The following is a 23,899-nucleotide window of genomic DNA, read 5'->3' on the forward strand; positions in this document are numbered from 1 at the left end:
AAAGTTAACTGTATTTTGAAGGTCAGTACCTAGTGCACAACATTAACCTCCACAATATAATTTGAACACAAATATTAATGATTTATGAACATGAGAGCTGGCTAGAAGTTTGACTCAATTTAATTAGTAGACTAGTCAGTCAGAGTTAGTCATTGAATTGTTAAGTGTGTGTGTGTGTGTGTGTGTGAAAAGCCATCAGCCCTGAACGAGATAGTCCAGACAAACCCAATCTTGTCAGATCTCGGCAGTTAAGCATGATCAGCCCTGGCTAGTATTTGGATGGCAGACCTCCATGGAACAACAGGATCATGACACAAAGGCAGGCAATAGCAAACCACCTTAAAGAGGTCACCATAAGTCAGCTGTGACTTGATGGCACACACAAACATGCACAAAATATTGCAAAACTGCAGCCAACTTATAGCAACCCCAGCATGGGGCTTTCAAGGCAAGTGAGAAGCAGAAGTGATATGCCACTGCCTTCCTCTGGAATTGTTGATTGCTGAGGAAACATTTTAACTAGCAGATGTTCTGAAGTTCTGCAGATCTCAGAATCTAAGGTAGAGCGAAGTCTTCACCTAAACTGTTGCCTGAGATTCTTTTAATTGGAAATGCCAGAAATTGTACCTGAGACAAAGCATATGTTCTACCACCATGCCCCAGTCCTTCCCAGTTGTATTACTTCAGGGCATAAACTGCACATTATATTTTCTTTGGAGACATCCCCAGGTCAGATCAAGAGATGTGTTTGCGGTTCATGCTTCCCAGACATGAGTGTTCCTGATTCAGCCTAGGACCATGCCATGTAGACCAGGAATGTCGAACTCGTTTGTTATGAGGGCCGGATCTGACATAAATGAGACCATGTTGGGCCAGACCATGTGTGTCATGAGATTTAAAGCCAGGTAGTAGAGATATAAAATTTATAAAGGACACAGACAAACACAATTAAAGATTAAAAAAAAAACACTTAAAACATTAGCATTAGCTAGTCTTAAAGGTGCTTTCTTTGAAGTTCTCCCATGGGATCCAGGGAACTAGGCAAAGGAAGCTCTTTCCTTCCTTCCCCAGGGGACCAGGAGGGGGAGGAGTCTCAGTCAATAGAAGAAAGAGAGGCTTGGTTCAGTAGCTCAGCTGTGCGATTGAGAGAGCCTGGCAAAGCAAGCTATTCCTCCCCCCTTCTTCCCCAAGAGAGGAGCCTCAGCCAATGGAGAAGATAGAGGTTTTGCTCTGTAGAGGTTTGTGATTGAGCAAGCTCTGCAAAGCACACTGTTATGCAGAAGGAAGCAAGAGAGAGGGAGAAGGAAGCAGATGGTAGCCAATTGCTCAGGGGCCTGATAGGAACCCTCCGGGGGCCTGATTCAGCCCCCGGGTCGCATATTTGATATCCCTGATGTAGACAGTGGGAGTTTGGACTTTAGACACCCACCCCCTTATTTCCCCAACCTGACTCAAGGAATACAGACAACTATATCAAAGAAATAAACAAATAAAAGTAACTTAAACACAGGTATTAAGCCCTCCCTATACTGTACCTTCAAAGGTACAGATGGGTTATGGAGATTATGTGAACATTTCAGCAAGAATCATTTGCTTTTAACAAATACCCGAAAATAGTGATTTCCAAACCAAAAAAAAAATTAGAATTGTTTTGAAATCCCCATTTTCTAGAATAGTTATTGAGGAGCACATATTGCAAACCTATCCTGATAATATCAAAACACTACTTTAATAATAACTTTAATTCACAACCAAGTCCAAGAGCTAGTTTGGTGTAGTAGTGGTTAAGTGCGTAGACTCCTATCTGGGAGAACCGGGTCCGATTCCCCAACTCCTCCACTTGCAGCTGCTGGAATGGCCTTGTGTCAGCCATAGCTCTCATCGGAGTTGTCCTTGAAAGGGCAAGAGCTCTCTCAGCCCCATCTCACAAGATGTCTGTTGGGGGGGGGGAGGTAAAAGAGATTGTGACAGCTCTGAGACTCTGAGATTCAGAGTATAGGGTGGGATATAGATCTAGAGGTTGAATTCTAGCAGGAGCTCCTCTGCATATTAGGCCACACATCCCTGATGTAGCCAATTCTCCAAGAGCTTACAATCCTTGAAGGATTGGCTACATCAGGGGTGTGTGGTCTAATATGCAAAGGAGCTCCTCCTAGAATTCCACCCCTGTATACATCCAATATAACCATCATTATCATCATCTTCATCATCATCTTCTTCTATCACCCTCCCCCTCTGCATACTCACCAGTGGTTTAATATCCTCCGGAACCTCCATCCCATTTAATTGTGCAATTTTCATACCTAGGCATTTTTAAAGGTCAGGGCCTTTGACTATAGGCTGGTTCATACCTTGAGCATGTATCATGACTGAAAAAATATCAGGGCATGTTAGGGGGAAAGGTAATGAGATTTTACTTGAATTTTCTAGAAGTGCTTCTGAACTAAATTTATTTAATCAAAAGCCTGTTTCTTCTAGTGTGAACTGTTTTAAGCTTTATGTATCTGCTATAACACTTAGAAATTGTGTCCTGCCTTCAGCAGGTTTTACCTGTTTAGTTAGAATGTCCATAATTAAGAATTACAATACCTGTTTTCACACACCCTGAAATCAGAGGGAGAATGTGGCACAGATTAGAATATGGTCACCTCAATCAACCTTCTGACCAAAGCGGCTTTAAATGGCCTTGTTCATTGTCTCATTATCAAATGAGGGAGAAAATGTCTTGAAGAAAAATGCAGCACAATCATACTGAAGCGAGATTTTTTGAAAATGAATAATTGACGAATAAGATGAAGCTTTGAATTCCTTTTGTTGAATTTCTATGCAGGTAAACAGTTTAAAAGGAATAATGTAGGCTTAAAAACCCCATGGGAAGTCACTCCTTGTTTATAAGGGATAATGAATTCAGTCTTTGGAGACCAGAATTGTACTTGAATTCTGTACTGTCAGCTGCATAATCACCTTTGCCTGCAGCCCTGCAATTTAATTTCTTTCCCATTATGAACCATAAAGGCTAACCTCTTCTCCTAAATACAGCCAGGTCAGGGAATGTCAGGTTGTACAAACACCATTTTCCCACTTGCATTTTTCCTTTAAACATTATTTATGTTTGATAAACACTTATCTGAAATAATGCTGATGGATAACACAGCCTTGTCTCCCAGATGTATTTTACAGACTATTGAAGCAAAGTGTTAAGGAAAGAAAATGAAACACTTTGTAAGTACAAGATGCGCTAAGTAAACCAGCTGACCAAAGGTGGGGGTGGGAAAGAAAAGCCTTATGCTGACGCAAACTGACAGGTTTCTTTTAAAGCAGAGGCATCACCAAGTCAAAGAAAAAGATACTGGGCAGTATCTTGGGAATACTTCTGTGACCAATCAGAGCAAAATGTGCAGTGGCACAGTGGCACTCTTTGGCAGTTTCTGGTCAGATCACCAGATCAAGGTTGAAGCTATTTCCTAAGGATTGCACCCACCATTCTTCATGGCATAAAAGAATTAAGTAAGTATAAGTTATGCTGAAGTTATAAATTCAGCAATAAAGATCATTCTTCTGCACATTTCTAATGCTTTTGTTACATCTCTGCCCCAACTACCTTCAAATAAAGTCTTAGTGGCATGTTTAGCCTCACAACAGTTCTCAATAAAATGTGAGAAACAGAGGTTCATGCCTGATGAAGGAATCAAAACTGGCTTCCCCTACATGCAATATACTTGTTCTATCTTTAGTATTTCAAAGAATTCTAAAATTTCAAAAGAAATGTTGGTACTTTAATTCATCAGATAGCACATTGAGCTAAGGGACAGACTAGGTGCTACATCTAACTAACTGAGCCAGTTTGGTGTAGTGGTTAAGAGCAGGGGTGGAATTCTTGCAGGAGCTCCTTTGCATATTAGGCCACACTCCCCAGATGAAGCCAATCATCCAAGAGTTTACAAGGCTCTTTTTTGTAAGCTCTTGGAGGATTGGCTACATCAGAGGTGTGCGGCCTAATATGCAAATGAGCTCCTGCTAGAATTCCATCCCTGGTTAAGAGCATGAACTCTAATATGAGAGGACCATGTTTGATTCCCCAGTTCTCCACATGCAGTTGCTGGTGTGATCTTGGGTCAGTCATAACTCTGTCAGAGCTGTTCTTTCAAGAGCAGTTCTCAAAAGAGCTCTCAGTCCTGCCTATGTCACTGGGGAAAGGAAAAGAGATGTTAAGGAATTCTGAGGCTCCGAGTGAAGGGAGGGGTATAAATCTAATCTCTTCTTCTTCTTCTCTTTCTCTTCTCATGGTCATGTGGAGACTTGACAGCACCAAGTTCCAACTGGAACTCAGTTCCCACAAACTGCAGAGTCCTAATTGAGATGGAGACTACTGAAATAAGGTAGGACCAGAACCAGTGGGTTGAAATTAAATCAAAAGAGTTTTTGACTCAACATTAGGAAGAGCTTCCTGACCATTAGAGCAGTTCCTCAGTGGAACAGGTTTCCTTGGGAGGTGATGGGCTCTCCTTCTTTGGAGGTTTTTAAACAGAGGCTAGATGGCCAACTGACAGCAATGAAGATCCTGTGAATTTAGGGGGAGGTATTTGTGAGTTTCCTGCATTGTGCAGGGGATTGGATTAAATGACCCTGGAGGTCCCTTCCAACTCTATGATTCTAAGGGGGAGAAGTCTCCCCGCAAGGGGTCATTATTTGCCTCATCAGGGAGCTGCATATCTCTTTTAAATTACTGTACCAGCCAGAAATGGGAGGGAAGGCAGTATGGTTTAGCTCTGTTGTATCAGATTCTGGGAGCTAAGCAGCGTTGCTACGTAGATGGGACACCACCAAGGAATGTTCTGCAGAAGGAAGCAATGGCAAAAATCACCTTTGCTTCTCACTTGTCTTGAAAGCACATTGCTAGTGTTGCCATAAGTCACATGTGACTTCACAACATTTACGTATGTACCTGACAAATATAAATAAACTGGCCCAAGTTCATTACAGTATCTAGGGGATTAGTATGGTCCAGTGGTTACAGCATTAAGTATCACATGGATAACTGGAACTCTTAACATGACTGGACACAAATTCACTCACTGCATGGTTCTCAGACTCCTAGTTAAATCAGGAAAAACTAGTTCAAGACAAGGAGAGACTGTGCTGTACTTAAAAGCTACAACAAATGCTGTGGCAGTGTACAGAAAAAGTCAGCTGAAACTCCATTTTCATACAGGTTTAAGATTAAAGATGTACGATGAAGCACTGAATGAAATATTAGAAGCTTAACAGTAAGCAGGATCCAGCAACCAACCTACTGATACTGAAACACAAGTTGTATACTTAAGCAACTTGCAAAATTGCATAGATACAAATATAGTAGGGACTTATGTATGATGCAACGGATTGAACTAAGTAATCTAAGCTTCTCATCCTTGCCTTTCAAACTGTGGATTCTTACGTTTATCCCTATGAGTAGCTACAGCTCCTATTACTTGATTTCTTTGAACACAAAAAGCCATGCAATATCTTTTATTGAGACAAAATAGCATTCAAGTGTACAGTGCTCTTGAACTCTTTGTCAGGCTGCATTTCTAAAAGGGAGGAGGGGGTTCCTCTTCTCTGTACTCCACATATAAGGCCAGGCCACTTTGAACTGATAAAAATGTTGCTAGGTAGAGCTGGTATCAGGTTTTTCCTTTGGTTTTCCAGGAGAAAGAGTCAATGGCAGCCTTCAATTAAAAGATAAGAAACAGTGGTGTGATGTTATTTTAGTTGGACTTAAAAGTTATTACTGGTACATGTCTTTTGTTATTGGATTTTGCTTTTGCCAACATTATTTGCTGTGTCTGTCTGTTCTGGAAATATCTAAATTTATCTACTAAAGTGTGTGATTTTTCCACTGGAGGGAAATTTCAGGGAAGAGACTGCTTACAGAATCCAGGTGGAACCAAATTTGGCTTCCATAAATTCATCATTAGGTATTAACATGAACCAGGAAAACACATTTGGGTTTGTTGTTCATGATTAGCAAACCAAGAGCCATCACAACTTTTCAGCCACCTCACAAACCAGTTTGGTTCATGAGGCAGTAGAATGAACCCCCTCCCCCAAACTTACCAAAGACACCAAACTCTCAGGGGATCTCAGGCTGACTCTCCTCTACTTATCCTCTAAGTTTAATGAGGATTGGATTTACAGGATGTGATTTACATTTCTTCCCCCCTCCCACCCCCCCGAAGATGCCCCCAGGGAGTAAAGTGCTTTCTGCGGAAACAACGAACACTCGTTTACCCAAAAAGCACTTTCCCAGGTGCATTCTGGGGGGGGGGGGGTAACTCAGACCCCATAAATACAATCCTCACAAAACTTGGAGGGCAGGTAGAGGAGAGTCAGCTGTAGATCCCCTGTGAGTTAGGCTTCCCTAGCTTACACAGGATCTGTTCTATACACTCCTGAACCTGTACTTGTCAAAATGACTGCTGTGGTCATTTTCACAGGAGCAGGTTCAGGAGGTTTGGGAGTGTATAGAATGGATTCTGTACAAGCTTTGTTGTTGTTGTTGTTCAGTTGCACAGTTGAGTCAGACTTTTTGTGATCACATGGATAAAGTCACCCCAGGCCCTCCTGTCTTTCACCATCCTCCAAAGTCTGCTCAAATTCATGCTTGTTACATCAGTAACGCTGTCCAGCCATCTCATCTTTTGCCATCCCTTTCTTCTTTTGTCTTCTGTTCTTCCCAGCATCAGGACCTTCTCCAGTGAGTGCTCCCTTCTCATTTGGTGGCCAAAGTATTTGAGCTTCAGCTTCAGCATCTGACCTTCCAGGGAACAGTCTGGGTTGATTTCCCTTAGGACTGACTGATTTGATCTTCTTGAAGTCCAACGGATTCTCAAGATTCTTCTCCAGCACCACATCTCAAAAGCATCTGTTCTTCTGTGCTCGGCCTTCCTTATGGTCCAGCTCTCACAGCCATACATTACTACTGGGAATACCATCGCTTTGACTATATGGACTTTTGTTGGCAAGGTGATGTCTCTACTTTTTTTTATACTGCCCAGGTTCACCATAGCTGTCCTCCCAAGTAGCAAACGGCTTTTAATTTCATGGCTACAGTCACCATCTACAGTGATCTTGGATCCCAGAAATGTGAAGTCTGTCACTACTTACATGTCTTCCCCTTCTATTTGCCAAGGTGTGATGGGGCCGGATGCCATGATCTTAGTTTTTTTGATGTTAAGTTTCAAGCCTACTTTTGGAAAAAAAAAAGAGAGTAACTTTAAATCAGACATCTTTGCATGTTAACAGCGTGAGGATTGCCTTATACAAAGAAAGGAAACTTATCCAACTATATTGATTATTAAAGGTAATATGCACACAATAGCAGAAGCATGAAAAACAGAGCAAAGAAAGGGGAATTATAAACAGTGTTACGGATTTCAGGAAGGACAAAGTCAATTGGAGAAGACTTGGCCTTAACAAAGAAGGTAAAGTCCAAAGTGTAAAAGTTTCATAAATAGTCCAAGATCCGGCTACTTTAGTGAAAGTAAAAAAACATCTGTGAGTCTGAACAAAATGAATACAAGAAGATATCTTGTCAGAAGAACCTCTCTGGTAGCGTGAGGTCCAAAATGGTTGCAAGACAAACTGATGCCAAATGAACAGGGATTGACCCAAGACAGAGGCAAAATCAATCCTGAAGAGAATTATAGGATGGTTCCCATATAAAAACAGCAACAAAATCCCCATAAAAACACCCAACACAAAACATAATTTCATGGTCATTAGTTCCCGTGGGAGACAATGACCCAAGTGAACTAAGCCTAAATATCAAACCTGAGAACTAGCCTGGGAGAGCTATAGAACAGTGGTTCCCAACCTTTTTGTTACCAGGGACCGGTTTCCTGGAAAACAATTTTTCCAGGGACCGGAGGCCCCCCTGCCCCCCAAGCCTCTGTTCATGCCCCCCTGAGGATCTGTAAATGGAGGGGGAGCCAGGGGCTGTTTCTGCTGCCTCCCCACTAGGTGGTGAGGGGAAGAAGCAACCGATCTGCCTCCCCCTCCCATTTACAGAGCAATTGTTGGTATAACAAGCCAGACAAGTGTTGATTGGTTTACTTTTATACTGTGTGGCCAAATGGTGACCATATTAGTATAATGGATCATGTTCCATGATTTTCATGCTCACACATAAAAATGTATGCTTGTAAATTATATCTAATATTGGCACTTCATTCCTCCACGATTTATATGTATACATCAACCAGCAATCTGACAAAATAAATTGACTTAGTTTAATTTATTTTCAACATTGTTCCTGCTCAACCTTTATGGTACCTAATCCATTACTGATAGTGGCATACTTATGCATTTACTTACCATGCCTTTCCTCCAAAGAACTGTAGATGGCATTAATGGGAACTTCTCATTTTATCTGTATCACAACCCATGAAGAAAGGAAGACTGAGAGATAAGCAACTTATTCGAGGCTGCCTAGGAACGTCTTCAGCTAAGCAGGGATTTGAATCAGCAGTTTTGCCCAGAGGATAACAAATCACCAGGTGCTCCTGCAGATTTGGACCATTGATGACAATTCATTTAAAGAAATGTATAAAACAGGGGTGGCCAACGGTAGCTTTCCAGATGTTTTTTGCCGACAACTTCCATCAGCCCCAGCCAGCATGGTCAATGGCTGGGGCTAATGGGAGCTGTAGGCAAAAAACATCTAGAGAGCTACCGTTGGCCACCCCTGGTATAAAAGGTAAACCAGTAATTGCTACTAACGGCTAAAGTTCAATAAAGGTAGATATTCTAAAATTTGAGTGCAGTTCCATCACTTCAGCAAGTGTTTTTCTGCTCAGAGTAAGAATTAGAATTTTTAAACCAAGGAAGCAATCTGAAAAAAACAAGTGAAAGACCAAAGAAACCAGTTAGAAAGCAACAGCTCATGTAAGTGATACTAGAGCTGGGCTGCCACCTCTTTAAAGGGAAACTATAGGGAAACAATGTGATTGAAATACTGGGTACTTATAACTTAGCACACCTGGCGAAACAGCTTTAATATTTAATGTGTTTGACATTTTGCATATGGTTTGTTAAGTACTGCAATTCAAACCAGCAAAAATAACAAAGAAAATAAGAGTGCAGGAGTACATAGTGGGTTTTTGTTTTGAGAAAAGGCACACAATTTACCATCAGTTCTAAACCAGAACAAGACCAGTTGTCTAAACACATGTATGAGCTCTGAGAAATAGGCAGAATGTTCAACCTCCTTTCCCTGAGTCCACTGGTTTTACAGACTGAAGGCAACCATATTAACTCCAACATTAACCCGCCAACTCCAGTGTATTTTCCTCAAAGAACATTTTTCTTAGTCATGAACTGTGTTAATAGAACCTGGTTTTGTATATCCTGCAGCACTTTAAAAATGACAAAGCAAAAGAAATGCATAACATTTTATGAACAACAATGAATTCTGGAATACGTATAACTGATTAATGTCATTTTGGTTCAGTAAGAAATCAATGAGTGTGTCCAAATAGAATAAGGCCAACACAACAGAGCCATGTATTGTGGTATGCAGCTGCCATACAACTTCTCAAAGTTTGCTGTCTAGCTAGACAGAAAAGAAAGCCCTGGGTTTGAAACCTTGGTGTGCCCTTTTTGAAAGCCAATCTTTTTAGATTTTAAGTACAATTCTGTTTATAAAGAAGGCATTTTGCAAGTACAAACAAGCTCCTGTAAAATGATGAATTCTTTCTCCAGCCTTAGTATCTTGATATTAGTATCTTGGCAAACTATTTAGAGAGAATATCAATTCTGCATACCTGCGATTACATGGAATTGTCTTCAACTGTATGGTACAAATATTTGGCACCCTTATCATTTTGCACTGAGAAGAATCATATCATGTGCTCAAGGGAATACAGGGTTATGTTATCTTTGGTTTTATCATGAACTATATACCTCTTAGCAGGAAATTAAAGTCACCACTATCAAGATTTTACACTTGCTGGTACAAAGTGTAAAAATGCTGTTGATGCCTTTTCAGAGAGCATAACCTGAGACTCTAACATAAATCATTGAGAAATCTGGAAGTGATTCATCCTTATGTTTCAGCACATAGACATTTTGCTTCATCTCCTTCAGAAATGCTCATATAGCTGTAGGATACAATGTCTGTTCAACTTATCCCATATTACATTCCAGCCTCTTGTCTATATATAAGCAGCTGATTCATATTTAAGTACTTTAAACTGTTAACCATGTTTTTACCATTAAATTTGTCTAGACAAGCTTCCTCACATCAGCTCCTTAAAGGATAAGTTGGTAGGACTGTGCCATGTCATCTCAATGGGGGAAACACTATATACAGATTGTGAACAAACATGCAATGGTAAATTAGTTGTGAGACGTACTTTCTGCTAGAGGGTTCTACTTCAGACTGAATGCAGGAGAAATATTTGAACGCACCCTCATATAAAAAGATTACTTGTCCATATGAAACCAACATGTCAAGGTTTAGCCTAGTCTTTTCTGACAAGTTCACTTTCATATAAGATGTCTTACTTGAAGATTCAGATATTTTCTTCCCACACACCCATCCATCAACATGAAGTGGTACAATGTAGTAAAACTACTTCTCAAAGCCCATCATTGGTTAGAACAATAGCATCTAAACTAAGATTCTGATCCTGACAACTCTGGATGGGAAATTATCAGCAGACCTTATGTAACCTACTCTTTTGGAGTGAAGCAAGTGGAATTATAAACATACAGGAAAACGGAAGATTGGTGTCACTTACCGTGAAGCTTCCTTCTCGGTGGACTCGCAGTGGGTCGGTCCGACTACTGGGATAGGCTCCTCCTCCTCATTACAGGGTCGGGTTCTTCAAACAATCCGGAGGGGGAGTGGCCTATGCCTCCCAGGACTCGCCAGGTGTATCCAAGCCGCATCCCCCTAATAATAAAAACTTCCACCACCTCCCCATTCACGTACAGAGACGAAGAAATGAGGAGACTAGTTTATTACGTTTCAACACACCACAAAACATGGCAGATTGGAAAAATTCATTGTCAAACAGCAAAAAAAGGCAATATTCTCCAAGAGAGGAAACAGAATCGTTCCAGGATCCATCTCCAAAACCCAGGAAGCCGCTCAACCTCTAGCAGGCGGGCCGGACCGACCCACTGCCAGTCCACCGAGAAGGAAGCTTCACGGTAAGTGACACCAATCTTCCGTTCTCCAGTGGTCTGGACAGTGGGTCGGTCCGACTACTGGGATGTAACAAAGCTGAACATCCCCGGGCGGGACCGGCTTCCCTGTTTAGAGTGCATGCTGCAGCACACGCCTCCCAAAGGCCGCCTCCGCTGAAGCCCATTTATCCACCTTATAATGCCTGGTAAAGGTATGTATTGATTTCCAAGTCGCTGCCTTACACACAGCTTCTAAGGATGGAAAAGACCGATACACAGCTGACATTGCAGCACTCCTTAGAGAATGGGCCGTGATCCCATCTGGAGGGGTTTGACCTCGTGCCTTGTAGGCCAGAACAATACATTCCCGTAGCCACCTGCTAAGGGAGGAAGTGGAGACCTGTCGTCCCTGCGACTTCTTGCTGAAGGAAACAAACAAGGCATCAGACTTTCTCCAATCTTTTGTGCGCTCAATATAAAAACTAAGTGCCCTCTTAACATCTAGACAGTGCAATTCCCTTTCCTTGGGAGACTGGGGGTTGGGACAAAAATTCCCAACTCCTGGGACCTATGAAAAACGGAATTAACTTTAGGAATGAAAGATGGGTCTGGCCTCAGTACCACCTTTTCATTATGAAAAACACAAAGCTCCTTGTCAACCGACAGGGCCCTTAATTCAGACACTCTCCGTGCCGTAGTGATACCCAATAGAAAAATAGTTTTAAGAGTCAGTTCCTTAAACCCACAAGAAGCCATGGGTTCGAAGGGACGCCCACACAAGGCATTCAATACTACATTCAACTTCCATGAGGGAAATCTATGTACTTGTGGAGGCTTAAGGAGAGAAACACCCCTCAAGAACCGTTTAATGTGCGGATGCGCTGACAAGGATTTACGCCCCCGCACCCCCTGGATAGACGATATGGCCACCACCTGATGCCGTAACGTGCTAGTAGAAAGCCCCTTGTCTGCCCCTTCTTGAAGAAAACCAAGAATACCTTTAACCTTTACCTTCATCGGGTCCCACCCCCGTAGAGTAGACCATGAAGAAAAAACCTTCCAGGTGGTATTATATATTCTATTAGTGGAACACTTACGTGATGCCAACATAGTGTCCACCACTCTGGTGTTATAACCTAGCTCCCTGAGCTGCAACCGCTCAACCTCCAAACTGTCAATTGTAACAGATCTGATTGAGGCTGAGACATGTTGCCCTGGGTCAGAAGGTCGTCCCTCCCTGGCAGCCGCCAAGGAGGCTGAATCGACAACCTCAGAAGCTCCTGGAACCACGACCGTCTCGGCCAGAAGGGGGCCACCAACACCATCTCCGCCCTTAATTCCACCACCCTCTGTAACACCCTGGGTAACAGAGGAAGGGGCGGAAAGGCATACAATAGTCCCGTCGGCCATGTGGCGCTGAGGGCATCGGTTCCTTCTGCTCTTGAGTCTCTGACTTTGGCAAAGAACCTGTCCACTTGACAATTTTCGGCCGTGGCAAACAGGTCCACCGACACTGGGCCATACCTGTCCACTATTAGACTGAAGGTGTCCCTGTGTAACATCCATTTCGTTTGGTCCAGCCAGCGTCTGCTGAGGCAATCCGCTAATAGATTGTCCTTCCCTGGAACATGCACCGCTTTGATCGACAGGAGATTGACTTCGGCCCACTCGAAGAGGACCTTCGCCTCGGCATGAAGAGATTTCACCTTGGTTCCTCCCTGCCGATTTACGTACGCTTTGGCTGTCGAGTTGTCCGTTTTCACCAGGACATGGCGACCCCTCAGGGCTGTCTGCAAACCCTGCAATCCTAACCGAATCGCTCTGAGCTCCAGGAAGTTGATACTGCGCTTCATCTCGTGGGGCTCCCATTGACCCTGGATCATTTGATCCTGTGAGTGAGCCCCCCAACCCCAAAGACTGGCATCTGTGGTCATGCAAACCCTCTGGGGCTCGCGTAGCGGGTGACCTGGAAGAAAACGATCTGGGTCCAGCCACCACTGCAACTGGGTTTTCACTTCTGAAGGTAAATTCACCAATTTGGGAATTTTGTTCCCTATAACCTCCTGGAACGGGCGAAGGAAAAGTTGTAGGGGGCGAGTGTGGAACCTGGCCCAGGAAAGTAAATCCTGAAAGGAGACCATCATCCCTAACAACTGCGCTAACATCATAACCGACACCCTGCGTCGTTGTAGAATCCCTTGTAACAGGAGACAGAATTTCTCCCGTCTCTCCAGGGTTATGAAGACTCTGTCCAAGGTTGTATCTATCTCCACCCCCAGGTGCACTAGTCTTTGAGAGGGAAGAAGATTGCTCTTCTCCAGGTTCACCACGAAGCCGTGACAGCGCAACACGGTCACTGTCCGGTGAATGTTGGTATGACCCTGCCTTCACCAGAATGTCATCCAGGTAAGGAAACAGGACCACACCCTGTAGTCTCAGTTCCGCCACCAGGGTCACCAGAACTTTTGTAAAGACCCGGGGCGAAGACTTCAGGCCGAATGGTAAGGCCCGATACTGGAAATGTTTCCCCCCGTAGGAGAAATGTAGAAACTTTCTGTGTGATTCCTGAATGGGAACATGTAAGTAGGCCTCTGATAGATCCAAGGAAGCCAGAAAATCCTGAGACTGAATGGCTAACAACACTGACCGAAGGGTCTCCATTTTGAAATGCTTTGTTGCAACAAACTTGTTGAGCCATTTCAGATCCAGGATGGTTCTGAACTCCCCGTTCTTTTTTGGAACTAAGAATATTATTGAATAAACTCCCAAACCCTGTTGGGGCATTGGGACGGGCTCCACTGCCCCTATATCCACCAAGTGTTGAATGGCCATCAGCATTGCTTTGTGAGCAATCAAATCTCTTTTTCGCGGAACCCAACGAAAGTGGTTGGGAGGGGGGGAGTGGAACTCTATGGCATAGCCCTGTTCCACTACCTCTAGAACCCATTTGTCTTGAATCGATTGGTTCCAGGTGTCTGCAAACAGGGAGAGGCGACCCCCTATTTTTCTTGCCTTCTGGTAAGGGGCATAGTCATTGGGATCCCCCTTTTTTGGAAGAGGGTTTAGAACTCTGGTCTGATTTCCCAGAATAATAGGATCTGGAATCACGCCCTTTCTGTTGCCACTTTCCTCTGAAGGAACGAAAGGGACCTGATCTGGGTGGCTTTTTGGAGTCTCGAAAGGAGGAAAAAGGCTTCCTCTGTTTTGTTTCTTTACCCTTGGAAGGTAGGACTTTCTTTTTATCCTTGTTTTCAATGAGAAACCTATCTAGGCCCTCCCCGAACAACAAGGATCCTTTAAATGGTACTGCTGCAACCCTGGCCTGGGCTGTAGTATCGACCTCCCAATTACGCAGCCAAATGTTGCATCTAGCCGCTACGCCACATGCCATGGCCCTGGCTGCAAGTTGCATGGTGTCCAATGAACTATCTGCTACAAAAGCAGCAGATAGGGCAATCTTTTTAAGCTCATCCTTGAACTCCTTGGGAGCTCCACTGTCCACTGCTGCTAAATTATTGGACCACGTACACATTGCTCTAGCGAACAATGAGGATGTTGTGGCTGCTTTGATAGCCCATGCTGTCACTTCAAATTCCTTGCGTAAAGCCTGCTCAGTCCTCCTATCACATGGATCCCTGGGTAAGCCATCTGCATCCATGGGTAGGACCGAATTGGAGATCAGGCTAGTCACGGGGTCATCCACCGTTGGCAATTTTAGCCTCTTAGTGGCCTGTGGAATAAGGGAATAGAGTTTGGAGATGACCTGTTGGTTGGCCTTAGGTTTAGCCGGCCGTTCCCATTCCGCCTTAACCAGAGCAAAAAAGGCCGCCGGTAAGGGAACCCCCGTCTGAGCACTGCTCAGTTTTGGCATCATTTCCCCTGAGCCTGTGGGAAGGTCAGGATCCAGATCCTCATTTTCCTTAGATGTAGCTACAAAATTAAGGGTCCTCAAAACCTTGGGGAGCAACTTGGAGTAGTATTCAAGGGGGAAAAGCCTAGACTGCACAGTGTCAGGTTGTTCCTCCTCATCTGAAAGCTCGCCTTCTTCCTTATCAGACTGTTGATCTGAGTCCTCCGACTCTTCAGCCGAACTTAGGAGAGGGGAATCCAAGCCTAGGTGAGCCTTGGCCTTAGATCGTCCCAGAGTGTCACTAGGGCTGGGGTCTCTACCCCTTTTCCTTCCCTCTTGCCTTTTTTGCTTCGTCAGAGAAGAAGGGGAGTCCAGCCTCTGACTAAGGTCTTGCCCCAACTCTTTCAACATTTCTCTTTTTAGCCATTGCAGCAAGTTTGTCTTGGCATCCTCCCCTGTAAGGTCGATATTCTGAGCCTCTTGTTGAGGGGTCAGGGCTCCTGAGAGCAGGGGCAAGTCGAATTCACTTGGGGAGTTGCTTTGGGAACTAGCCGCCATTTTGATATACTCCAAATCCCTATAAGGAAAGTGAGAGGAAAAGGCACTAGCAAAAAAGGGCGGGAAAAAACTCAAAATGGAGGGCAGCAGTTTAAAACTTTGCCCTCTGGCAGGTCTTATGGAGTCTTACAGGCAAAACCCCTAAGAAATGCCCTTTTCTAAGGTCTCCCCCTCTGCCATGCAAGTAATGCTAGACAGTACAGGGTCCAGGCACGCGGTCAACTTGTAAAGGAAGGGACCCCTTCCCAGGGCTATAGTTCGCCTGCGCAAGCCCTTCCCGCCTCGGGAAGACTTACCGCGCTGCCGCTTGAATTGCCGCCTTTTTTCTCCGCTCCGTTCCACTCGCGTCTGCGGGGAAACGGAGCTTCCAAGGGCCTTGTTGGTCGGCTCAGGGACTGTTTTCAAGCAGCCCTGTACGTTTGCCCTCTTGCCGGGTTTGTTGGGGCCAACCCCTACGCTCCCAGCCTCCAGAACTTTGTCATCCGGATCTTCTGCGCTTCTTCAAATAGCGCTGAGGAAGAAAACCGTCCTGCTCAATGCAGGGCCGGGAAGAAAAACTGGGGAGTCCTGGGAGGCATAGGCCACTCCCCCTCCGGATCATTTGAAGAACCCGACCCTGTAATGAGGAGGAGGAGCCTATCCCAGTAGTTGGACCGACCCACTGTCCAGACCACCGGAGAAATGTTTTTTAATGGAGCGAAACTGCAGAAAGGGGGAGAGAGTGAAGGGGATCAGTCTCATGATCTTTTCTCCAATGAGCTCAAAATTGGATTGGTTTTCCAATTTCTTGGATTGCTTCATAATTATTACAAACTGTAAGAAAGGACGCCCAAAAATATATTGTTAAATGAGTGGGATAATTTCCATAGAAAGTCCAGCTTTACAACTCTCATGGACTATGTTTGGGAGCAGCAGTTAGTTAGGCAAAAAGTTCAACAGAACTTACTCCACCTGCCTGACAAGTTCCTCATTAAAAACAAGAAAATGAACAAATTAAGATCTTTAGCAATATAACTGAAACAATTTCATAGTTGTCTGACAGAGGTGCTTTTCTCCTATAAATTCTTCTAGAAATCCATATATCTCCATTTAAATTTTGATAAATCTATATTACCCCACATTGTGTAGTCTACATGAATACTTATTCCTGCATTTCAGGAACAGGCTACAATGAACAGAAGGAAACACTGGACCTTACCTGAAGGTTTCTTCTCTTCAGTGGGGTGAAGTAATTTAGACTGGTTAGGGCACGCTTCTGCTCGCTCAGGTAGTGCGATGCAAATTTTGTATGGCTCCCTATTGGAGAGATCAGGCTGACACTCCAGTTATGTCCAAGCCCTTTGCAACTGACTAATCTGTTCACAGTGTTGCATTTTCTCTTTTTTCTTTCCTTTTTTGGGGTGGGGGTGAGTGGGTGGGTAGTGTATGACTTTGCCCCACAGAAGAGAAGAAACCTTCAGGTAAGATCCAATGTTTCACTTTCCTTCTGTGGGGTAAGTCATGCAAGCTGTTAGTTCCCAAACTGTACTTCTGGGTGGGAATGTTTCTTGTTCTATGGTTACACCATTTGTTGTTGTAGCCTTCTGCTGAAGGCCGCTTCTGCTGATGTTGTCTAGTTGATTCTATAATGTTTCATGAAGGTCAAGAAGGTCAAGGCCACTCTCAAATGTCCTTGACCACAGCCCTTGAGGAGAAGGCTGCCGTGCTCACTGTCACTCTTGTGGAGTGAGCTGTAACCCAGGTAGGTGGTGTCATCCCTTGCATCTTGTATGTCTTGGTAATGCACAGCTTCACCCAAAAAGAAATGGAAGACTTTGGGACCTTTTTTCCGAGGTTTTGGATGCTGTGTTAGACAAACAGGGTGTTGGATAGTCTGAGTGTGGTAATTCTATCCAAATAAATGTGCAAAGCCCTGTGCTCATCCAACCTGTGCCAGTCCTTTTTTCTTGGATGTACTGGGATCAGGCAAAAGGATGGCTGGATCAATAGCTGGTTTAGATGGAAAGCTGAGTTGACCTTGGGCATAAAAAACAGATCTGTACTGAATGTTACTGAGGCCTTATGGAAAGTACAATACCACCAATTCTGACAATCTGCTGGTAAACATTATTGCCACCTTGAAGGTTCCTTCTAAAGAACTTCTCTTTCTCTTCTAAGTAACAAGTCTGTGTCAATTTATTCCTAAAGCAGCCGAACTACAGAATTCCATTGTGCTGAGACTCAATTCTGCTTTCAGCCCCATTTTGAAGGCCTCTAGTTAGTCCCCTGAAAGGGACCACAACAGACCGCCTTCTTCTTTCCTTTCCTTTCCTTCTCTTCTCTATCAAACTGGACTTCCTTTCCCTTGTTGTCTGTCCTCTTCCCAGTCTGGCAACCCATTTCTGCCTCTGCTCCTTCTTTATAGATGTAGTAGGAGCTCTGCTTCTCCCCATTAAGCCTGACTCCACTCCTTGCTTCTCAGTGTTAGGAGATCCAGCTCTGACAGAATGCCAGTACGTTCTGGAGTGCGCAAACAAACAAATCCTTGCCTCTAGTAGCAACAAGACCATTCACATTGCCACTGCCTCCTTTATCAGGGAGGAGCTGGATCCTCAGCCCAGCCTTTCCACAGTCATCCCACAGGTGGGCTTGCAACACACTGATCATCTGGGTGCTGTCCTCAGCTATGGCGGCCTCCTTCCAAGGCTTGAAGCTAGGGCACCACCAGGCAAGTGGGGATGCTTTGGAACAGCTCTCAGCCTGGCCATTAGTTGGGCTGTTCCACATGAGACAGCCAATGTGATGCACTAACATTAACTGGCATTATGTTGCCAGACTATAAAACTGAATATACTGTTTGTAATGTTTTGGGTTGTACTTATATTTTTTTTAGCCTATGCAGCCAGCTGTCCTCTAATTCTCTTTTGCAATTACTGAAATACCTGAAATGGCTACAGACTTTGCTGTTCTTTATAACTTGAAAGCCTAGAAACAAATGGAACGTATTGATGCCAGAAATAAAACTAAAATATTCAGAACAAAATCATCTTTATTTTTTACCAGTAGGATATACTTATTGTATACAACGTTTTATGATAAGAAATGTCTCATCAGTGATCAATTAATACATTTTTTTCTGTTCTTAACATGCTGTTGTTCATTTCATTCTGTAAACTGGCATCTCCCACATGGTGCCCCACAAAATAAAGCATCATAAGTGCACATCAAAACAACTAGAAAACAATACAGTGTGTGCCTTCCCCTCCATGGTTCCAGTCATATTCATACATAGTAAAACTGTTTTTGAAAACTATGAGCTGAAAAGGTGAAGCAGTGAATTAGAACATCAGTTCTCTTAAAATTTCCTTTTGCTAAATTTCCTTTATTGGTCGAAGAAGAGATAAGCCATTTACCAAAAGCAATCAGTTGATTGAGTACTTCCAGCACATAGTTGGCCTGTCTTTAATACAAAATATTGAAATGGCAGAAATGTGATGGAGAAGTTAATCTTCAAGCAGTATCATGTAAGGGAATCCAGCTGTGCTTGTATAGTTTCCAACTACAACAAAAGAAATTTATTTATTTATTTTTCATATTTATATCCCACCCTCCCCGCCACAGCAGGCTCAGGGCGGCTAACAACACTGTAATATCAACAATAAAACAGTAAGAACAATCACAATAATAATCAGTTAAAAATTAAAACAGTTTACAATTTAAAATTATTAATACAATTTTAAAACAACAGTTTGGGTTGTTTTAATCATGTAAGACATTCAGAAACATGCACACAGAAGAGAAATAATAATCACCTAAATGATACATAATAAATCTATCCACAGAGCAACAACAGTGCAATCATATACACTTTAAGCCCCACTGCTTAGGAGTGCTCTGTACAGGAATCCCATACTTCTGAATGTGTTTTCCCATTAAATTCATCAGCGTCAAATTTTAAAGAAATTGTTCTTTAATATAAGCACACAGCTGATAGATGCAATTTTTCAAAATATTACAATAAGGTAAAATATTTATTCTGACTAGGTAGCTTCCTGTTTCCATAAACATGATTTATTTAAAATATTTCTAAAACACAGTTCTGCCTTACAATCACTGCCCTTTTGTTTCTTTTGTTATTTAAGAACAAAGTGTATTAAGCATTACCTTTTCAAAATCATTTTAAGAACAAAATTAAAACCTGTATCCACTTAGTACTTTATATGAGACATGATTCAGAAAGAAGTGCTTTGGGGGATGAAATTATTACATGTTTACAAGGAAAGTTCACAGCAAGAAGCACTAGCACCAAAAGATTTGTAATAAAGACATTAAAGACAAAAGAAAGGTTATCAAAATGTTAGAAAGTCTATAAAAATATCAATACAGACCTTGTTATAGAACTCAAACAATTCTTGATGATTGAATTCCACAAACACTTTCTCCATGTTCTGTGAAAGAAAAGGGAGGGGAGGGGAGATCATGTTATGTAAGGTTATTTACACTTTGTATATCAAGGCTGTCATTGGTACAACAACCTTTAAAGTTTTGATTTTAGTTGTATGGGACATACAACAGCAGTAAGATTTCCCTGAACTGCCATAAATCACACTGCCCATGGTACATTTTCATCTGAAAGTTACTCTCCAAGTTGTAAAAGGATAGATGCTAAGAAGAAAATGATATTATCTTTTTTCAAAGACACATATAAAACACAATATTATATTTCAACTTTCCTCAGCAGTCCTTTTGAAAACTACTAAATACCATTATAATGAGACACTGAAGGCATTGTATGTGACTGAACTCATACAGCCAATAAAATGGCACAGCAGTACAGAACTAATACCTCATATTAATCTAACAGTTACAGATTTCCATGTGGAGTTTTCTACAGTCACTTTCATAGACATTCAGCCAATGTTAAAAATTAACACAGCTTCAAAGCAGTGCTTTAATAATAAAAACAAAAAAGTAACAACTGATGGAAGGTACAGGAGATAAAACAGATGGCAGGTAATAACCTTCTGCGTGAATAAACTTAATCTGTTCTGATAGAGAGTTAAAAGTTCTGCCATGTTTGTTCATGTTTAATTCAATTTATACCCCCGCCCTCCCCACCAAGGCAGGCTCAGGGCGGCTTACATCAAAATCATAGTGTGCTATGATCACAGGCATATAAAACCACTTAAATATATAAGTTAAAGCACATAGATTAAAACAATATACAGCTTGGTGCTAACACATTAGATGTTCCTCATAGTTCCAGGATGGCAGTTATTCTAGAATTCTCCTACGGTAGGTTGAAGGCCTGCCGGAAGAGGACGGTCTTACAGGCCTTGTGGAACTAGGCGAGGTCCCGCAAGGCCCTAACCTCTTCCGGCAGTTGATTCCACCTGGATGGGGCTGCCACTGAAAAGGTCCAATCCTTGGTGGTCACTAATCTCGCCGGCCTCAGCTTGGGGATCGCTAGATGTTGGGATCCAGATATTAGTACCCTCTGGGGAACGTGTGGGGACAGACGGTCCCTTAGGTAAACGGGTCCTCGGTCATACAGGGCTTTAAAAGTAATAACTAGCACCTTGTAACAAATCCAGTACACTATTGGTAGCCAGTACAGTTCCTGCAGCACTGGCTGTATGTGCTCCCACTTGGGCAGGACGAATAGAAGCTTAGCAGCCGCATTCTGCACTAGCTGGAGTTTCCGGGTTCACGACAAAGGCAGCCCCAAGTAGAGGGCATTACAGTAGTCCAATCTCGAGGTGACCGTTGCATGGATCACAGTTGCCAGGTTGCAACGGTCGAGGAAGGGAACCAACTGTTTCACCCACCTCAGATGAAAAAGGGTAGATTTCACAATTGCTGCTATCTGGGCCTCCATTGACAGGGAGGCTTCCAACAGCATCCCCAAGCTTCTGAACTTGGGCACCATTGACAGTGGTGCCCTGTCAAAGGCTGGTAGGGGGATTTTCCTGCCCAGGCCGCTGCAACTCAGACAAAGGACCTCTGTCTTCGTCAGATTCAGCTTCAGTCAGCTCAGCTTAAGCCAACCAGCCACAGCTTTCAACGTCTGATCCAGGTTTTCCAGGACAGTGCCAGGTCAGCCGTCCATCAGTAGATAGAGCTGGGTGTCATTGGCGTACTGATGGCAACCCAGCCCATACTTCTGGATAATCTGGGCAAAGGGCCGCATGTAAATGTTAAACAGCATTGGGGATAGAATTGCCCCCTGAGTCTCTGGGACGACTCTCCCCCAATTGACACCCTTTGTCCCCGACTGCATAGGAAAGAGGAAAGCCACTGTAAGGCTAGCCCCTGAATCCCTGCGTTGGCAAGGCGGTGGACTAGGAACTGATGGTTGACCGTATCTAATTCAGCCAACAGGTCTAACAACATCAGTACTGCCGAGCCTCCTTGATCCAGATGCAGCTGGAAGTCATCCACTAGGGTGACCAAAACTGTCTCCGGTCCATGACCAGGCTGGAAGCCGGACTGGTGGGAATCTAGGACGGAAGTGTCCTCAAGAAAACTCTGTAACTGTAACGCTACCGCCCTCTCAATAATTTTCCCAAAAAAGGGTAAATTTGAGAACCGTCAATAGTGTGCCAGTTCGGTTGGGTCTAAGCTGGACTTTTTCAAGAGGGGGCGGACCACTGCTTCTTTAAGAGATGCTGGAAAAAGCCCTTCCGAGAGAGATCTGTTTACGATATCCCGTATAGGATATCTGAGCTCTCCCTGGCACGCTTTAATCAGCCAGGATGGGCATGGGTCCAGATCACAAGTTGTTGAGTGTACAGTGGAGAGTACTCTGTCAACTTCCTCCAAACTGAACGTTTTAAAGCAATCCCAAACCGATCTGAGAGACAGGAATGGAGCCTCAAGTTCGCATACTGTTTCAACTGTAGCGGGAAGGTTGTGACGGAGCAACAAGATCTTGCCTGTGAAATTGCAAAAGCCTCACAGCCAATATCTAATTCTCTACGATTTGGCCTGCTTTGTGGCAGTACGGTAAGTGACCAAATTACACTAAACAATTGTGCCAGGCGCGATGTCGCAGACACAATCCTAGCGCAAAGAGAGCTTTCTTTGTGGCTTTGACTACCATCTCATAGGATCTCATACACTCTCTATAAGATGTTCCGGTTGCTTCGTCTCGAGTCCATCGCTACTGCCTCTCTAGCCGTCTGAGCCCGTTTCATCAACCGCAATTCCGGGGTATACCACGGTGCAAGCTTAGAACAGGGGTGCAGAGGGCACTGTGGTGCAATCTCGTTAATGGCCCTGGAGAATCAGTCATGCCATGACTCTACCAAGTCATCTGGAGAGTTGCCAGGGGGCCAGGAACCCCAAAGAGTCATTTGGAACTGCTCTGGGTCCATTAGGCTCTGTGGGCGAGCCAAAATACGCTCACCACCTAAACGAGCTTGAGGTGGGACATCCACATGGGCCTTTAGGGCATAGTAGTCCAACCATGGCACTGCATCAGCAGCAACCCGATCCACTACAACCCCCGTTGCAAATATCAGATCTAGCATGTGCCCCGCTTGGTGAGTGAGTGTTGTAACAACCTGGGAGAGTCCCAGTGTCGCCATGGATGACACTAGGTCTGCTGCCTAAATGGAGGTCGGGTCATTGGCATGGACATTAAAATTACTCAGTATCAAGAACCTTGGATGTTCCACAGCTCAGCCCGTCACGGCCTCCATCAGGGACAGTTAGGCGCTGACTGGTGTGTTAGGTGGATGGTACACCAGCCAAACCTCCAATCCCTCCCCAATGTTCTATTGTATACATTTTCCTATATTTATACCTTGCCCCCATGGCTTAAAGAGCCCCATGGCACAGAGTGTTAAAGCTGCAGTACTGCAGTCCTAAGCTCAGTTCACGACCTGAGATCGATCCCCGGCAGTAGCTGGGTTTTCAGGTAGATGGCTTGAGGTTGACTCAGCCTTCCATCCTTCCAAGGTCAGTAAAATTACCCAGCTTGCTGGGGGGAAAGTGTAGATGATTGGGGAAGGCAATGGCAAACCACCCCGTAAAAAAGTCTGCTGTGAAAATGTTGTGGTGCTTGAACAGGGGACCTTTCCTTTCCCCATGGCTTATTTGAAACACAAATTCAGTGAAGCCTTCCTCAAATGTGACATTAGCCTTACATAGCAATTTTGGGGCTACTTTTCACCACACAGCAATATTTGTTTTCTCATAGTTGCATGTCCTCCTTTCTCCAAGAAGCTAAGCAAGTACCTAGAGTTACCTCATTTGATCTTCATACCACCTCTGTTGTGAGCCAGCTCCTTGCCCAAGGCCACCCAACAAGCTTCACAAGTGACATCTGAACTACTC

General features: G+C 43.8%; 1 protein-coding gene across 2 annotated transcripts in view; it reads right to left on the minus strand.

Moving 5' to 3' along the window:
* Nucleotides 1-18,590: 18,590 nt before the first annotated feature.
* COMMD10 (COMM domain containing 10) overlaps nucleotides 18,591-23,899 on the minus strand; it is a 109,657-nt gene continuing 104,348 nt past the window's right edge. For both annotated transcript variants that reach the window (XM_060235564.1, XM_060235565.1), the window contains 2 exons: nucleotides 19,948-20,007; nucleotides 18,591-19,118 (listed from right to left, as the gene is read on the minus strand). In XM_060235564.1, coding sequence (XP_060091547.1) covers nucleotides 19,080-19,118; nucleotides 19,948-20,007 — 99 coding nt within the window. In that variant the 3' untranslated portion in view covers nucleotides 18,591-19,079. The remainder of the gene's footprint in view (nucleotides 19,119-19,947; nucleotides 20,008-23,899) is intronic.

The sequence above is a fragment of the Heteronotia binoei genome, chromosome 4, assembly GCF_032191835.1.
Source record: "Heteronotia binoei isolate CCM8104 ecotype False Entrance Well chromosome 4, APGP_CSIRO_Hbin_v1, whole genome shotgun sequence".
Taxonomy (NCBI): domain Eukaryota; kingdom Metazoa; phylum Chordata; class Lepidosauria; order Squamata; family Gekkonidae; genus Heteronotia; species Heteronotia binoei.